This window comes from Phaenicophaeus curvirostris, chromosome 3 (genome assembly GCF_032191515.1).
Source record: "Phaenicophaeus curvirostris isolate KB17595 chromosome 3, BPBGC_Pcur_1.0, whole genome shotgun sequence".
Classification (NCBI taxonomy): domain Eukaryota; kingdom Metazoa; phylum Chordata; class Aves; order Cuculiformes; family Cuculidae; genus Phaenicophaeus; species Phaenicophaeus curvirostris.
In genome coordinates this window covers 49,275,792-49,293,718 of record NC_091394.1, presented here as the reverse complement: position 1 = coordinate 49,293,718, position 17,927 = coordinate 49,275,792, and the positions used below count along the sequence as shown (strand labels likewise).

Below are 17,927 nucleotides of genomic sequence, written 5' to 3'. Positions count from 1 at the left end.
CTGTATACAAAAAACTTAGTCTAATAGAAATTATATGTGGATACAAAGAGAATGCAACAGGTGGAAGCACAGGACAGTGTTAGGCTTGTTTGATGAACATTTTGAGGCAGTAATGCTGCAAGAGGATGCAGTTTTGTCCTGTTGTCTCTAAGAGACCAGCTCTGCTGTGTCCTAGTGTCTTCCTTCCCTTTTGTCAGCAGGTGTGTTTGCACAATTTTGTAGGAAACCAGATTAGAAAATTGAAAACTAGGCTGGTCACATCAGTTCACTACACAGGAGAAACTGGAAAGGAGCATCTTGGGCAGGCAGGAAGGAGGAAATTCTGTTAAGAGACTATTGGCATGTGTTGGGGTTTGATAGATTCAAACCAACCAGTACCAAAACAACGAATTTCACTATGGAATTTGAATAATGATTGGTTTTTTATGTTTTCTTTTACAGACACTTTACAAAACTCAGGTTAAGGAACTGAAAGAGGAAATTGATGAAAAGAATAAAGAAACTCAAAGGAAAATGCAGGAATTGCAAAACGAGAAGTATGCCCCTTGTGTTTCTCAAATAGACGTGTTCTTCTGTATAGTGTGGTCTCACTCCTAACGATTTTGAATCAGATTTAAAATGTTTAATTCCTATAGAAAAAGGCATATGTCAAAAGTGTTCCATAAGATGTTTTTTAACCTTGTTTTTTCCAATTATTCATTTATTTACCATATATTTATTCTGATGAAGGAGATTGTAGCCCTATGCATGAAGCAAAGTTTCTCTTTTCTGAGGTCTGGGTCTCTTGTTCTATTTGTGCATCAGCATTGAAAAACAGTCTAAAGGAGGAGGTTATGTACAGCGTTTGTTACGCATTTCAGTCAGCTAAGAAAGGGTATAATTTGGGTTTGTTAGTCTTCCTGAAAATTGGAATGTTTTGCATAGGAGAACAAAATCTTAATATCCATTTTACAGAGAAACGCTCACGACCCAGTTGGATTTAGCTGAAACCAAAGCTGAGTCAGAACGGTTGGCGCGAGCACTCCTTGAAGAACAGTATTTTGAACTGAGTCAGGAAAGCAAAAAAGCAGCATCAAGACACAGGCAAGAAATGACTGATAAGGACAGCATCATAAGACGGGTAAGTTATTCCACTGTAATTAATGCAGAAGTTTAGAATTGTAGAATGATTTGGGTTGGAAGGGACCTTAAAGATCATCCAGTTCCAACTGCCCTGCCATGGGCTGGGACACATCCCACCAGACCAGGCTGCCCAAGGCCCCATCCAGCCTGGCCTTTGGACACTTCCAGGGAGGGTACGTGCACAACTTCCCTGAGCAACCTGTTCCTATGCCTCACCACTCTCATATTTCTTCCTTCGATCTAATCGAAATCTACCTTCTTTCAGTATAAAGCCATTCCCCCTTGTCCTATCACTACATGCCCTTGGAAAAAGTCCCTCTCCAGCTTTCTTGTAGGCTTGTCCTTCCAACAGGTATTGGGATGTTTGAAGTCCTCCAGAAGGACTAGGGCTTGTGGACGCGAGGCTGCTCCTATCTGCCTATAGAGGCCCTCACCCTGTCAGTCTTCCTTGTCAGATGCCCTGTAGCAGACCCCCATCATCATGTCACCTAACCCCAGCATCCCTTAAATCCTGACCCGTAAGCACTCAGTCAGCTACTCATCCATCCCTGGGTGGAGCTTCATCTGGTCCTTGACACAGAGAGCAACACCCCTTCCTCACCTTCTCTGCTGGTCCTTCCTGAAGAGCCTGTATCCTTCCATTCTGACATTCCAGTTACAGGAGCCATCTCACTATGTCTCCATGATGCCAATATGATCATAGCCCTGTAGGCATGTACATCTCTCTAACTCCTCTTGTTTATTCTCCGTGCTATGTGCCTTTGCATAGAGGCACTTAAGTTGGGCCCCTGATGAAGCTGGCTGCAGTGGCTGGAAGTCCTTCGTGCTGCTCTTCACATGGCCTCCTGCTGACCCATGATCCTTTATCTTTTTATTTTAAGTTTTAAGGTGTTGTTATGATCATAACTGATAATTATTTAAGTATCTGAGTTTTGGATTCTGTTAGAATCTTAAACATCTAAATCCCATCATGAGCTCTCAAAGAAACATAGACTCGATGAATCTGAGGAGAAGCCAGAATGAAAATCCAGAAAATGTCTATAGTTCAGTTATTAAGCCTTTTTTAATTACTTCTTGTCCTTGCCCAATGTATTTTTTAAATCTTGTAAATTTGTGGAGATTAGAGATTCTTATTGCAAAATTACTTAGTCTTTAAAAAAAAATCTTGGAAGTCTTGAGTTCTTCCCACTGGTAAACTTACTTAAAAAAAATCAACCCCAAAGCCAAACTGTAATTTTTGAAGATAATTTGCAGCATAGATCTTGAGTATTAATATCGGGACAATAAATGTCTTTTAACTGAGGAGTTTCAAATAGCAAGCCTTACATAGCATAGTTACCTCATCATTATTGTTTTTTCCAATTTAGCATCAGCTGTGCGGATTTTCTTAAGAATCCTGGGACTATAAAACTTCACTGAAACTTTGGGCATTACTGAACTTGAATCAGTTGCTCAAGGCTTTCTGTTAGAGCTGCTATGGATATTACATCTCTATGCAACTATAACGGAAGTAGTGTTGGTTACATGTGTTTCCATTTATAAGCTTGAAATATCCAGAGTGCCACAATTTCTTAAGAACCATTTAGAAGACTGTTGCTCTGTGGCATGGGAGGAATATCTTCTTGCCAGTGTGTTTGTTGGTTTCAAATATGCTACAGTGTATAATGCAAAGATCATTTAAAAAAAAAGAAAAAGAATTCTGTCTGGACAGGTGGTTTTTGAGCCTTCTGATGGATCAAGACAGATTAGAAAAAAGTGCCATTTTAAAAAAAATACAAATTTGAAAGGTAATCAGATTTTTTTTTATAGTCTGAGGAATGCAATCCTAGTAAATAGCTGTTACAGGGTTACCTGTATTTAAAATCATAGTATTATAAATATTTTCAGAATTTATGGCAAATTCTTTATCTTAAAATGTGTTTGTTCTCATTTAGCTGGAAGAAACTAATAACACATTAACCAAAGATGTTGATTTAATAACAAAGGAAAACTCGGAGATCAGTGAAAAAATTAAGAAACAGGAGGAAGGTATGTCATGTTTGGAGTTTTAATTAATTTGTTATGAAACAATTAAATTTTAAGCATATGTGGAAATGGGAGGTAGGAAAAGACATTGCTTTTAATCTTCTGTGTTATTTTTTGGGTTGATAAAAATATAAGTCCTTGTTTTAACCTTGAAAATGTATCTTCCATGTAAACTGCCACTCTTTCTACTGTATTGCTTCCTGTTGTGTGCACTGCCTTTATTGTTGAAAATTAATAGAACCTCAGCCTGTACCAGGGAAGAAAAAGGGGGTTTCTGCTCACAGTCCTTCCTCATGTTTTAAAACAAGTTAGCACTGAGTTCTTGCAGGCATAATCAGGAGTGCCTGTCTGGTACAGCTCATCCATATATTGTCTGTCTAACCCCTTCTGCCAGCCATGTCATTGTGTGCATGAAAGTTATTAAGGAAAAGTATTTTATTCATTTCATATTGCACACAATGTATTTATTAACATTTTTGGCTTTATCTCCAGTATCTACAATAAAGCAGCTTACAACTTCCTTAAGATCTCACTTAGATTCAGAATTTAAGTTGTGATATCACAGGTATCAGTGGAGTGACTTTCTGTTTACATGTATTCTGACTATATGAGAAGTGAATTTATTATTCTGTTTACTTCCATGGTTTTGCATTTGAGCAAGCATTATAAAATCAGAATCCATGCTTTAATATCTGTTGACTATTAGAGTAAAGGCCTTACTGGTTGTGTTGCCACTGTTATTGCAAACACTATGTAGGCAGGAAGACATTAAAAAAATATTTTCCCTTAGTTCTGCATTTCCATAATAGGAGGGATTGGGTGATCAAGTGGTTTTCAGCATTTTCTATTTTTATGTAGTTTATTACTTTTAATTGCTTGTAAATTATTCTTTAACTGTTTGTAGTTTTGGTGGAGAAATTCTTATCAATGAAATGCATATTTGTAGTAACTTTGGGAACAAATCGGCAGACTGGAAGTGTGATAGAGAGATTGGTAGAGTTGAGTAACTGGTATGGGAGGAGGGCAGGAGGGCGGGAATATAACAGAGTCAGTCTTTGTTTAAAGAAAGGGTTTTCCCTCATGTTCTCTTTGTCTGAAGAATCTGTACTGAATATGAATCCAGTCACATCAGTCTTACTCTATGTGGATACTGACTTAATTATTTTTGGTACTACAGTAATGGTTGTGGTAGTGCAGACACAAAGGAAGTGGGACAACAGACTTAGTCATCACCAGGGAACAAAAATACATATGTTGGCTTTAGTATTTCATCTTAGTTCCTTTCTGATATATCCTTCTGGTAATTTTCTGTCATTACAGTAGCATTAAGCTGGTAACCTTTACTGTTGCAAAGTGTATTTTGCGCATAAGGTGACACACGGGAAAATGGAGAGGAAAAAAAAAGATGGAATTGTAGACATGATTAAGCTTAGAAATATTTACCTTGTCCTAAAATATCTCAAAGTTGGATGTTATTTTAACAGAATACAAAATGAAAAAGGAGGAGGAGATCAATAATATTAGAATGCACTATGAGAAGAGCATTAACAATGAAAGAACTCTGAAGACACAGGTATAACTCTTTATGCAATTTAATAGCAATAATTATTTTGCAAATCAAATGTATTTTTAGTTTATTGGGTTTTGTGCAACTAATTCTTAGTTCCTTTGAGATTAAGTTTATATTAACCATCATGTATAATATGCATTGTTGATATTTGCACAGTTGAAAAAATGTTTTGATGCTGTGTACTTTCCACTATTACTTAGGTTGTAAGAGCTGTTTATATTGATGAAGATTATTTTTGATCAAATTTCTATAGCTGGAGGAACTTAAAAGTTTTGTATGAAACCTGCTTGCATATGTGATTTTTCTTACTGGTTTTCTTAACAGGCTGTCAACAAACTGGCTGAGATAATGAATCGGAAAGATTTTAAAATAGACAGGAAGAAAGCTAACATGCAAGATTTGAGGAAGAAAGAGAAGGAAAACCGAAAGCTTCAGTTAGAGCTTAATCAAGAAAAAGAGAAATTCAATCAAATGGTAGTGAAATACCAAAAGGAGCTCAATGAAATGCAAGCGGTAAAATAATCTTTTTTTTTTTGTCACGTTATGGAATTCTCTCCAAGGCAAATATGTGTAGCTCCTAGTCTGCTTCAAAAAACAAGTCCTGTTTCAGATGTTCTAGGCCACAGAATTTTAGTGAAGCAGAGAACCTGATAAGTGCATAGCTGTGCGTGTTCTCATTCATTTCCCCTTTCTAAATTCTTAACTGAAAGTAACTGATGTATTATGAAGACTGAAAAACTGAATACTGTGTACGATACTATTTATGCAGTTTATTTCACTGGTAGGTGGTCTCCTTTTCAAAACAACTGATAATTTAATAGATTAATGAGACTTTTGTACTTGAATGCATTGCTGGAGCTTTGATATTTAACTGTTTTCGAAGCCTGAACCGACACTTCTGCTATAATAATATATAGTAATGCTATCAGAAGTATCTAGAGATATTAAAAAAAACCCCAAACAACAGTAATGAGTTTTGTTTCCACAATACTTTGGTGCCATATTTTTGGTATCACGGTAACTATGCATGTGTGTATAAATGCAGCAACTAGCAGAAGAATCTACGTACAGGAATGAGCTCCAGATGCAGCTCGATAGTAAAGAGAGTGACATAGAACAGCTACGAAGGAAAATTTTGGACCTCCAGCAAGGAATGGATTCTACCAGTGTTGCTAGTCTCCAGCCCGATGAGACAGATGGAAATCTTTCAGGTAAGAGGAAAGCATATTTGAACTACTTGGGTTTGGGCATACACATAGTTTTTGGATGTATCGTTTCAAACAAGTTACTACCTTTTAAAATCTTGTGGCTGTCTCTTTCTGTACCACATCTCCACTTCCTTTTTTGTTTGTATTTTATGGTAGCTTAGGTGCTTATATTTAAGTCTTAATTTCTTCTCACATCACTTCTCCCACTCTGTGGCTTGGCTTTAAGCGTAATTTTTATCCACTTTTGTGGGAAAAGTATCTTTACGTCTGCTGCTGCTTGAATGTAATGAATACAATATGCATTGTCCAGTGAATAGAATACAGGGCCTGCACTTCCACATCATCATGATTATGTTTTGTCTTGAATGCAAAATTATCTTGATCTTGTCATGTAGTACCTTTGTGACAAGTGCCAGTAATTGCTGAAGTGAAAAGTAATTATAGGAGTATCCATAATGCATTTATGGTTGTATGACAGTCTGATTTAGCAGATTAGAATAAGAACAGTTCTTATTAGGCGTAGTTAGCCATTTCCACGTCATGTCAGTTCCAGACACTATACTTTGAGACCCACCGTTACACTGCTTAGTGATTACCCTCTCCCTAATACTTGCAAAGTGTAATCAATTAGTACTGTGGTGCAATCCACTTCTGTATCTCTAGATCCAGGATGAAACATATAGTGGTAATAAGCTGTGTTTAACCATTTCCGCGTGCTGGTGCTAGGTTTGTTTTTTTACATATGAAATAGAGTACTGTTTTGGGAATTTTGGTATAGTGGATGAGTAATCAGATAAAAGTAAACAGAATAATTTTAGGTGTCTCTTTTTCTGTTAATGCACTTCATGCTGCTCAAATTGCCATATTCTAGAGTTTTTTCAGGGGTCTTAGAGTGACTGAAATTTCAGGTAGGTCACAAGACCTAATATGTGGTTTTATGTAGTTATTCCTTTCTGTGTCTGTTTTTGTGTCCTGTCTTCCCCTAGTATGTTTTTATATTTTTATTTTTAGTTACTAATTAAATTAATTCTGTTTTAGAATAGATTTTCATTCTGATAATGATACGGTCTTTTCTTCACAGCTTGCATTCTGTCCAAGAAGCCTTTTGTACTGTGAAGTTTGGTCTGTAAAACCCTTAGGCAATTGCCATCTTGAAAATTAGATGTTTTGCTTCTTTTGAAAACATCATCTGGGCCACACTCCCGTTGAAATTCAGGATTAGAAATTCTTAGAGCTGTGAGGCTGGTGAAGAAACACTTTTTTTTTCTTTGCTGTCACCTGCTAGGAACTCAGATTCTTATTTCTGAGCTGTCAGTACTCCTCAGGAGTTTTTCTCTTAAATACAAATTGTGGGTGTATTTCATTTAACTGGGTAAAAAAGAAATCGGGGATTTAGAACAACTCCCTGTGGGACTCCTTTACACGGCCCACTTTCCACAGGAACAGGTCTACATGATGGCGAGGACAGCTGGTTCCCTAGTGCTGAGGAGGATGCTGAGGTGGTGGGACACCATGCTTCTAAGTCCCTCAATTTAAAATACAACAACAACACCCCCCAGGAAAACCCAAACAAACAAAAAAAACCCCCCCAACTTAATGCACAGGGCTCTCCACGGAGAGTTGTCCCCATGGAGATTCGGCCGATTTATTCTACATAAAAAGGTAGTTTTGAACTTTCCTTCTCAGCCATTTTCGTCATAATGACTGTTGTGTATTAAACGGAAAACACCCAATGCTTTCATCTGGGCGTAGGTACCTTCCCTGTCTTTTTCTTCAGGGCAATAGTATGTCAATATGACCCTGTTGTCTTTTAGATCTTGGAAAGACTGTAGGAGTAAGCTCTTTCATTTTCTGCCCCAATGAGGTGCATTATTTTCAGTTTTACCTCTGGAGACACGTGTAGATGGGCTTCTGGCTGTATGATGGGCCTCTTCAGTTTTGGGGCAGAAATTTCAGTATGTGCAGGATCTTTGCAAGTCAGCTGTAGCTTTTCCATTGTCAATTCGAACAGCACAATTAATGGAAGTCCTTGTGATCTTCCACTTCATCTTCTGTACTCATGACTCCTGTATTTCTTTGTTAGTGGTCTTTCATTTCTCCTGTCTGCTTCTTTGCCCTTTTCTCTATACATGCCTCACAGGTCCAAGTGGAGACCCGTAATGAGTGGTGTTCCACAGGGGTCGGTATTGGGTCCGGTGTTTTTTAACATCGTTGTTGCAGACACGGACAGTGGGATTGAGTGCACCCTCAGCAAATTTGCCAGTGACACCAAACTGTGTGGCACGATCAGCACACTGCAGGGAAAGGATGCCATCCAGAGGGACCTTGACAGACTTGAGATGTGAGCCTGTACAAGCCTCTTGAAGTTCTACAGGGCCAAGTGCAAGGTCCTGCACCTGGGTTAGGACAATCCCAAGCACAAATACAGGCTGAGTGGAGAATGGATTGAAAGCAGCCCTGAAGAGAAGGGCATGGGGATGCTGGTGGATGAGGAGCTGGCAACGTGCACTTGCAGCCCAGAAAGCCAACCTGTATACTGGCCTGCATCAGAAGTGTAACCAGTAAGGCAAGGGAGGGGATTCTGCCCCTCTGCTCTGCTCTCATCAAACCCCACCTGGAGGGCTGCATTCAGTTCTGGATTCTTCAGCACAGGAAGGATATTGATCTGTTAGAGACAGTCCAAAGGAGGGCCACAAAAGTGATCAGAGGGATGGGAACACCTTCCATATGAGGACAGGCTGGGAAAGTTGGGCTTCTTTAGCCTAGAGAAGAAAAGGCTCCAGGGAGACCTTATAGCAGCCTTCCAGTATTTATAGGGGGCAACAGGAAATGGGACGAGCTCTTTATCAGGAGGTGCAGGGATAGGACAAGGGGTAATTGTTTTAAGCTTGAAGTGGAGAGATGTTGGTTAGGTATTAGGAAGAATTTTTTTCCTGTGAGGGTGGTGAGGCTCTGGAACAAGTTGCCCAGGGAAGTTGTGGACGCCCTGTCCCTGGAGGTGTTCAAGGCCTGGTTGGATGAGGCTTTGAGCAACTTGATTCAGTGGGAGGTGTCCCTGCCTGTGGCAGAGAGGTTGGAATCAGGTGATCGTTAAAGTCCCTTCCACCCCAAACCTTTCTATGATTCTATTTTATGATTCTATGATTTTTACTGCAGTTGTGCTGCTGGTGTTATTGTGTCTTACAGGTAGGACCTGCACTACGTGTTATTATGACTTCTCTAGATTTAGATCATGTCCCTACATACTGATTTTATTTTTCTGAGTGAGGCGCTGATTTGATCAGCATCTGAATGAGAAGCAGTTTAGGAAATTAAAAGAGATTAAGTGGCATTAATATAATAAGATTTCATGCATTTGTCAAAGAGCCAAGCAGAGAGCAGAGGCAGAGTGCATTAACATTATAAAGAGGAAAAAGGAAGCCAGTCCAGAGTAGAAATACCCCATGCCAAGGAAAGAGAAAATTATCTGGAGAATAGTTATTTTTCTGCAAGCCAAGTAATTAGTCTTCAAAGAGAAGGTGATACAGCACAGCAGTGCATTTGCTACCGTTTAGTTGCATGAAGTTGCCTTCAGCTCTGCGTAAATTCCCGTCACTTCTATAACCTAAACTTACACATTCCTTAATAGCATCTTAAAAGGTTGATCTGATGAGTAGTCAATAGCAGATGCATCTGTTCTTAAGGCAAAGATATTTCTTAAAAAATTCCTTAGAATTACTAAAGAAATAATTACAGTATGAGTTCAGTTTCCTGTCACAGTAAAAACATCACCAAGGAAAAAATGAAAACACAGAATAATGTAAGCATGTATAAAACAGTCATTCCATGATCTCAGTTCTGGTGATGGGCAGTCTGTGGCTTAACTGAGAAAATTTTTGTGTGGAACGGTGTGATAGCAATGCTGGCAGAATTCCAGAGAGACGTCTGGGTCTCAGGCCTTTTCCACTGTCCTCCTGCGTGGCAGGGAGGTTCAGGGCTGTGGGTAGTGTCTTGTCTGATCAGGGAGCTTAGGTTACCAGCCACCAGAGAGGCTACAAGAGCAGAGTTCATAATTTACAGGAAGAGCATCTTGTAAAACATTAGGGTCAGGAGGCTTTGCACTCTTTGAATAAACTCAAGATAATACTAAAATGGATTCCTAATGCTCAAAAAATAAAAAATTAAGGAAAAATTTTCTGTTTGGAGGTAGATACAGAGAAATCACATGGTAATGCACCTTGCAGCTGCATCTTACTTGGAGGTGGTTTCTCTCTGTTGTTGAGCTAAATACCCTCTCAAGCTCTGGTCACTCCCAGGGCAACTTATGCTGCTCCCAAGGTGGCGATTGGCTCATTTAGACAATTCAGGCTGCTCCCAGGCTTTTGCTTCACCAAATGGAAAAGATTGTGACTTGGAGGAAGAGTTTCCTTTATTCAGTTCTAGGCATTTTTTGTAACTTTTTGTAACTCCTGATGATTGATTCAGATAGCAGCTCATGTCTCAGTTGATGTTTCTAATGTTAGTAGAGTCCTTGCTGAAACGGCTGAAATATTTACTTTTTATTGATGGCTTTCAAATGCCTTTTTCTCCTGGCTGGATGTAGGAAGTCGTAATACCTACATGACTGTAAATGGAATTCTTTGTCAATCAGCATAATCAGGAAATCAAGGCTTTCTTCCCCAATATTATAGGGAACAATAACACTTAACCTGTTGCAAATTAATTATTTTCAGCTGGTTGGCAGGATAGTTTAAGTGATTGAGTTGTTCTGCAGCTTTAACTGCAGTATGTAATATTTTATGGCATATGTTATGAGTCATGCTTTACATAAAAGTAGGATGGAATGATAAATGTGGACCATTTAAGCCAACAGTTTTTTTAATATGGGACACAAATACGACTTTCTGAAATACTTGCAAGTAGCCATCACCTGAATATACCTCAACGCAAGGTTCAGCCAACAATCCTTGGTGAGATCCATGTGCAATTATAATAAGAAAGTCTGAGGAAGGAAAGAATCAAATGGGAAGGGTGAGCTGGAAAGAATTAGGAAGATAATACCTCCAGTTTTTTGGTTACTATAGAAGAGTCTGAGAAGTAGGAATTCTTGAACATTGGAAAGAGATGCTTTACTGCTCGTAAAGGCACACATGTTACATAGCTCCAAAACAACAAAACGTCTCATCAATTAGTACAGTCATGGTTGTTCTGTGTGATTTTATTGAAGGATTACTGTTAGAACTTGTGTTTATTGTAGTGAATCACAATGAATCACAATGAATATTAATCATGCAGATGTTTAAAATGCAAATCCACATTTTAATATATACTCGGAATTAACTATAAGATCTGTAGCCATCATGGAATTCTTTCTTCATATTCAATTCAGGTCCAGCTAGCCATCAGATATTTTTGAGGCCTATCATGAGTTTTCTGGTTTGGAAATATGAAGTATGAATTCTGGGATTCTCTCCAAAATACAGGGCAGTTGTCAGGCAATAGTTTTGAGCCTATTTTTAAAGACAGGAATGGAAGATTCTTTTTCATAGCCTAGATAGCCCATATTTTCTTAATTACTTAATCAGAACACTCATAAATATTCTTCTGGACCAAATATTTGTGAAGTGGCCAGATGAGCATTTGCAGTTGTGCACTATAAATATTACTTGAGGCAAACCTTTGTGGCAAGGTTGGAATGAAAGGGCTCATCTACCCTTTCAAGAGAACATTTGGTTCCAGGCGAATGTTAGATTTGTTGAAAAGGAGTGTGTTCATAAACTGTTATTTTCAACTGCAAGACGTTATTCACAGCTCAGAAATCATCTCTCATGCAAACAGAATTTGCTCACTAAAATAGACTTGTAGTAGACAGAAAAGAATGAATGTCAACTGATTAATTTGTAATAGCTCATCCACTTTCCACTTCCTTTGAAATTTCTTTCAGAACATGCTGAAATAGAAGTGAACTTAGAAAAATTCCGACTCACTGTGCCTCTAAGCAGCACAGTGCATGTCTTAAAATTTAGCATTATTGGATCTTTCCAGATTTGCCACAATTTCCAGAGACATGTACTTATTCCTTCCTAATCACATTCATCCATACTGTATTGCTTTTGAATCACAGTCATCCATACTGTGTTGTTTTTTAGCAATTAATCATTTTATTTTGACATGGAGGACTTGAGGTTTAGGATATTTCTAAAATTCCTAAAAAGGGAAGAATCTTCTGTTGATGTAAAAATTAATCAAAGTATTCAAAATAGAATAAGCATTACCTGTGATGCCTGCAGACAGGAAGGAAATAGGTTTCCCTGTCCAAAGTTACTGAATATCAAGAATTGAGTAGCAGTCTTGGGGGGCAGCCCCCACACCCTGCAATTCTCATGCAGATATGAGAGGCAGGGAAATGCAAATTTCCATCATTTTTCCATTGAGGTTTCTTACTGGAATGAGTTCTGCAAACATGCTGTTTTCCAACTGGAATTTCAATAGCTTAGTGGTCCCCCAGTATTTTGAAGTTATTCTGTGTTAAGAAATCTGAGGAAATTATTCTATATTTTCTAGTGTAGTTCACTTCTAAATATTGTACGCAACAAGGCTAGTGTGGGAGGGGGGTTTATGCATAATTTTAATGCCTTATAGGAGGCCAGGCCACCAGTCGTCTTGTAATTTTACATAACAAAGTTTATGAACATTGTGTTTCATATACGTGGATGTGTTTTCAGAGCTTGCTGGGCTACCCTCCCAGAGAGTTATCCCTGAAGGATAAAAAGGACCAGTAGCTCCTTCCTAACATAAATATTTGCAGCAAACGTTTCAGCAAATTTTATCTTAATGTTTTTGAAGTTTTCGGTGCTGCCAGTTAAGTTTATTTTAAAGAATGCACGCATCAGCTGTCGGCTCTATTTTTGTACTTTGACACTTGTTTCACAAATCACATTTTTACAATAATTTTTTAAAAATTTACAACCTTTTCCTCAATTGTGAAACAAATTTGTGACTATGGAGTGAAATTTAGATTACTTCAATCAAAATTTTGAGACTTTTTACCATGTCATTTCAGATTAATGAAATCATGATAGCTTCTCACTGCTATTACCTGGCTTCAGTGTCAGCCAGCTGGAGGGGTTGTTTAAATCTGATTCAAATTGGGCAGGATGCTGATTTTCTTGTGATGCTTTTTTATATCATTGTTAAACTATTTCAGTAGTTTAGTGCTAGGAAGATATGTTATTACACTACTTTCTGAAAACTGTTCACTGAAAATGTGAATAAAATGCTTATTTCTTATTCTTTGTATCTAGTTGATTCTTCCTGCATTCCTTATTTATTTATCTCCTATTCTTATCTTCTGTGAGTAATGGGACACCTGTGTAGCTTTGCTTGCTCTTTTGTGCGCTCCTTTTTTTTTGTTCCCCTTGGAAAATGTGGATCTGGTTTGTTTAACTTGCTGCATCTTCCTGCTGAGTATTTTCATATCGCCTTTCTGAATGTTAAATTATATTTATATAGAAAATCTCTTAATCATCCTCCTTTTAAGCCGTAACACATTTTCAAAGCAAAGTTTTTTCTGCCTGGCTCTTTGCAAACTACATACAGTGTTAGATGTTGGCGTCAAGGTATACAGCTTCACTTTATTTTGCAGTAACTGTAGCATCAACTGTTAGCTTGTGATGAAGCATGAAGGAAATGCTTATATCTCCATTTTATTTAGCTGTGCTTTATATTCTGCTTTGCTGAATAGGTAGTTGCCTATTACTGCATGTAGTACATCTTCCTTTCTAGTAACAGTTTGCTTTTGTGCTCTTCTGCTTTAGTGTTATAAATATCTAAAATTGTTTAATATGCATTTTTTTTAAACCAGAATCAAGACTTGAAGGTTGGCTTTCAGTACCAAACAAAGGAAATATAAAGCGGCATGGCTGGAAGAAACAGGTACAAGTGGATATTTTTTTCTTCCTCAGTTCCTTTGGGAAGATTTTTAGGCATACGGTGAATGGGTTTTGCAGCTCACATTTAAGACACAAATGAAATAATTAAAGTAATTTAGTGTGTATACATTATGTTATTGAAGAGAAGAAAACGCATAAGAAAATTTAACTTCAGTATAGAATCTGTAGTAATAACATCATGCAAATTTACAAGAGGTGGATGAGAAAATGCTTTACAGTGGGCATTTTGGATCCATTAAAAATCCCCTTTCACCTTTGACTAAGTGTCTTTATAATCCTGTTACAGAAAAGTAAGCTCTTTCTGCAACTTAACAGCAGAGAGCAGAGAGTACCACACATGTTCTGAAGGCCATGGCTTGATATACATGATTCTCAAGGGCATTTCTGTCTCCATTACTTCTAAAATGGTCGATTTCTCTCCAGAAGAATTGGTTTATTCTCAGACCTCTGTGGACCTCTCTACTGGAATTCCCACTTTAAACAAAGCAGAATTGGTTTGTCTCTGCAGAAGTTGTGATCTGGTTCTTTGAAACTTCAAATTTTCAACTTGAGATGCCTAGAAGCTTAGAACCAGTCACTGGTTATGTTTGCTGGCTTTCCAGTTCTCCTCTTTGAAGACCTTTCAGTATAATGGGTGAACCATTCAGTGGATAAGAAACTGGCTGTATGGTCTTAGTCAAGGTGTAGTGGTCAATGGCTCAAAGTCCAGATGGAGATCTATGACCAGTGGTGTCCCTCAGGGGTCCATACTGGGAGAGTGCTGTTTAATATCTTCATCAGTGGTGTTGACAGCGAGATTGAGTGCACCCTCAGCTAGTTTGCAGATGACACCAAGCTGAGTGGTGTAGTTGCCACACCGGAAGGACGGGATGTCATCCAGAGCAAGCTGGACAGGCTGGAGAAGTGGGGCTGCGTGAATCTCTTGAGGTTCAACAAGGCCAAGTGCAAGGTCCTACACCTGGGTCAGGGCAATCCCTGATTTCAGTACAGGATGGGGGATAATGTGTTTTTGAGAGCTGCCCTGCAGAGAAGGACTTAGGGGTGCGGGTTGATGAGGAGCTCGACATGAGCCAGCAACATGCGCTCACAGCCCAGAAGGCCAACCGTGTCCTGGGCTGCATCAAAAGAAGTGTGACCAGCAGGGCAAGAGAGGTGATTCTGCACCTCTATTCCTCGCTTGTGAGACCCTGTCTGGAGTATTGTGTCCAGTTCTGGAATCCTTAACATAGGAAGGATATGGAACTGTTGGAACAGGTCCAGAGAGCTACAAAGATGATCAGAGGGCTGGAGCACCTCCCATATGAGGACAGGCTGAGAGAGTTGGGGTTGTTCAGCCTGGAGAAGAGAAGGCTCTGAGGAGAACTTATAGCAACCTTCCAGTACCTGAAGGGGCCTACAAGAAAGCTGGGGTGGGACTATTCATAAAGGCTTGTGGCGATAGGATGAGGGGGAATGGGTATAAATTGGAGAGGGGCAGATTTAGGCTTGATATAAGGAAGAATTTCTTCACCATGAGAGTGGTGAGACACTGGCACAGGTTGCCCAGGGAAGCTGTGGCTGCCCCGTCCCTGGAGGTGTTTGAGGCCAAGTGGGATGGGGCCTTGGGCAGCCTGATCTAGTGAGATGTCCCTGCCCATGGCAGCGGGGTTGGAACTAGATGATCTTTAAGGTCCCTTCCAATCCAAATGATTCTATGATAACAGATTGCAAAACTGAGCATGATCACTAGAATTCTGTAAATTTTGCAAGGGAGTTGTATGAAATAGTTTTATTTCCCTACATCTTCCTTACCTATATTTCAAGACCAGAATTGGAAATTATTCACAGAATCACAGAATAACCAGGTTGGAAGAGACCCACCGGATCATCGAGTCCAACCATTCCTATCAAACACTAAACCATATCCCTCAGCACCTCGTCCACCCGTGCCTTAAACACCTCCAGGGAAGGTGAATCAACCACCTCCCTGGGCAGCCTGTTCTAGTGCCCAATGACCCTTTCTGTAAAGAATTTTTTCCTAACGTCCAGCCTAAACCTCCCCTGGTGGAGCTTGAGGCCATTCCCTCTTGTCCTGTCCCCTGTCACTTGGAAGAAGAGGCCAGCACCCTCCTCTCTACAACCTCCTTTCAGGTAGTTGTAGAGAGCAATGAGGTCTCCCCTCAGCCTCCTCTTCTCCAGGCTAAACAACCCCAGCTCTCTTAGCCGCTCCTCATAAGGCCTGTTCTCCAGCCCCCTCACCAGCTTTGTTGCTCTTCTCTGGACTCGCTCCAGAGCCTCAATATCCTTCTTGTGGTGAGGGGCCCAGAACTGAACACAGGATTCGAGGAGCGGTCTCACCAGTGCCGAGTACAGAGGGAGGATAACCTCCCTGGACCTGCTGGTCACACTGTTTCTGATACAAGCCAAGATGCCATTGGCCTTCTTGGCCACCTGGGCACACTGCTGGCTCATGTTCAGTCGCTGTCAACCAACACCCCCAGGTCCCTCTCCTCCAGGCAGCTTTCTAGACAGACTTCTCCTAGTCTGTAGCACTGCACAGGGTTGTTGTGCCCCAAGTGCAGGACCCGGCATTTGGCCTTGTTAAACCTCATGCCATTGGACTCTGCCCAGTGGTCCAGCCTGTCCAGATCCAGTTTATTGATGACACTTTCAACATAACTTTCTGATTCCTGCTGAAGGATCTTTCTCAGATGCTCCTGTTTACATTCAGTCTGTAAGTGTTAGAAGTGTTTCCTACAAGAAAGGAAAAGGATTTAATTCCTGTCAGAGAGGCGCTGAAGTGTTTGTCTTGGGCCTTTAGGTGCTGAACTCCTTCGCCAAAGTATTCTCTTTTCCAGTTGGCTAATAAGACTTCTTTATAGAATCGAAGCATTTTGAGTTCCAGACCTGCTTATTTTCAGATCAATATCAGTCCTTCTTGGTTACATGTCTGTAAATTAAGATGGACAGCTATTGTAGCTTGCAGAGAGCATATGCTAAGCTCTCCCTTATCGCAACTAGTGGCTGCTTAGAGACCTTCAGATGAGAGACAGTACAAACAAGTGCCATATTACTGCAGTTCAGAACATGGGATTTGCCACAGATACCTCAAAGGCTTTTCAGTTGGTTTCTGGTCTGTTTGCATTTCACTTTGTCTCCCTATATTGTGGTTTTGAGCCCCACAGCTAGCAAAAAACCATGCAACCACTAGCCCCAGTGAGCAACAGAGAACAATGTAGTTGCTCACTCACACCCCCCTTTTCTGGGTCCTGTTAGGAAGGAGTATTAAAAGAAACAAAGGCAGAACTCATGGATCAAGATTAGGACGGGGAGAGTTTATTCATCAGTTTCTGTCACAGGCAAACCAGACTCAACTTCAGGAGTGAAAACCAGTCTAATTTATTAGCCATCAGATCAGAACAAGATTCTAAGAAACTCCACCAAATCCCCAAAAGAACACCTTTCTCCCACCCCTCCCTTTTTTGCGCACTTGACTCCACCTCCACCCCTCCAGCAGCACAGGGAGGGTGGGGATTGGGAGTTTCGGTCAATTCATAGCACATTGTCTCTGTCACTCCTTCCTTGTCAGGGGAAGACTCCTCACCCTCTTCCCCTGCTCCAGTGTGGGTCACTCCCATGGGAGACAGCGCTCCACAAACTTCTCCAATGTGAGTTCTTCCTGCAGGCTGCAGTCCTTCACAACCTCCTCCAGCATGGATTTCCATGGAGTCCCAGCCTTCTTTGGGTGCCTCTGCCTGCTCCAGCATGGGGTCCTCTGTGGGCTGCAGGTGGACATCCACCGGGACTCCTCATGGGCTGCAGGGGGCAGCCTCCTTAACCATAGTTTCTTCCATGGGCTGCAGCGGAATCACTGCTTGGGCATCTTGAGCACCTCCCCTGTCTCCTTCTCCAGTGACTCTGGTGTTTTCTACTGCATCATTTTACCTTTATCTGCATAGTTGTTTCTCATCTCTCTCTCTCTCTCTCTCTCTCTCCCCCCACTGCTGCAAACCCCCTCGCCACTTTTCTCCCTCCAAGTCTTTTAGCTGAAGTTAAAAAGGAGTGAGCATGGAAAACTCATTTGAGAAGAAA

General features: G+C 40.2%; 1 protein-coding gene across 3 annotated transcripts in view; it reads left to right on the top strand.

Annotated features, from left to right (window-relative positions):
* Nucleotides 1-17,927, top strand: part of ROCK1 (Rho associated coiled-coil containing protein kinase 1) — a 96,251-nt gene that overhangs the window by 62,860 nt on the left and 15,464 nt on the right. For 2 of the 3 annotated variants that reach the window (XM_069853953.1, XM_069853955.1), the window contains exons 22-28: nucleotides 442-536; nucleotides 955-1,120; nucleotides 3,057-3,150; nucleotides 4,632-4,720; nucleotides 5,042-5,230; nucleotides 5,763-5,928; nucleotides 13,769-13,839. In XM_069853953.1, coding sequence (XP_069710054.1) covers nucleotides 442-536; nucleotides 955-1,120; nucleotides 3,057-3,150; nucleotides 4,632-4,720; nucleotides 5,042-5,230; nucleotides 5,763-5,928; nucleotides 13,769-13,839 — 870 coding nt within the window. Of the gene's footprint in view, nucleotides 1-441; nucleotides 537-954; nucleotides 1,121-3,056; nucleotides 3,151-4,631; nucleotides 4,721-5,041; nucleotides 5,231-5,762; nucleotides 5,929-13,208; nucleotides 13,258-13,768; nucleotides 13,840-17,927 lie in introns of all 3 variants that reach the window. The other variant, XM_069853954.1, reaches the window with a different exon arrangement.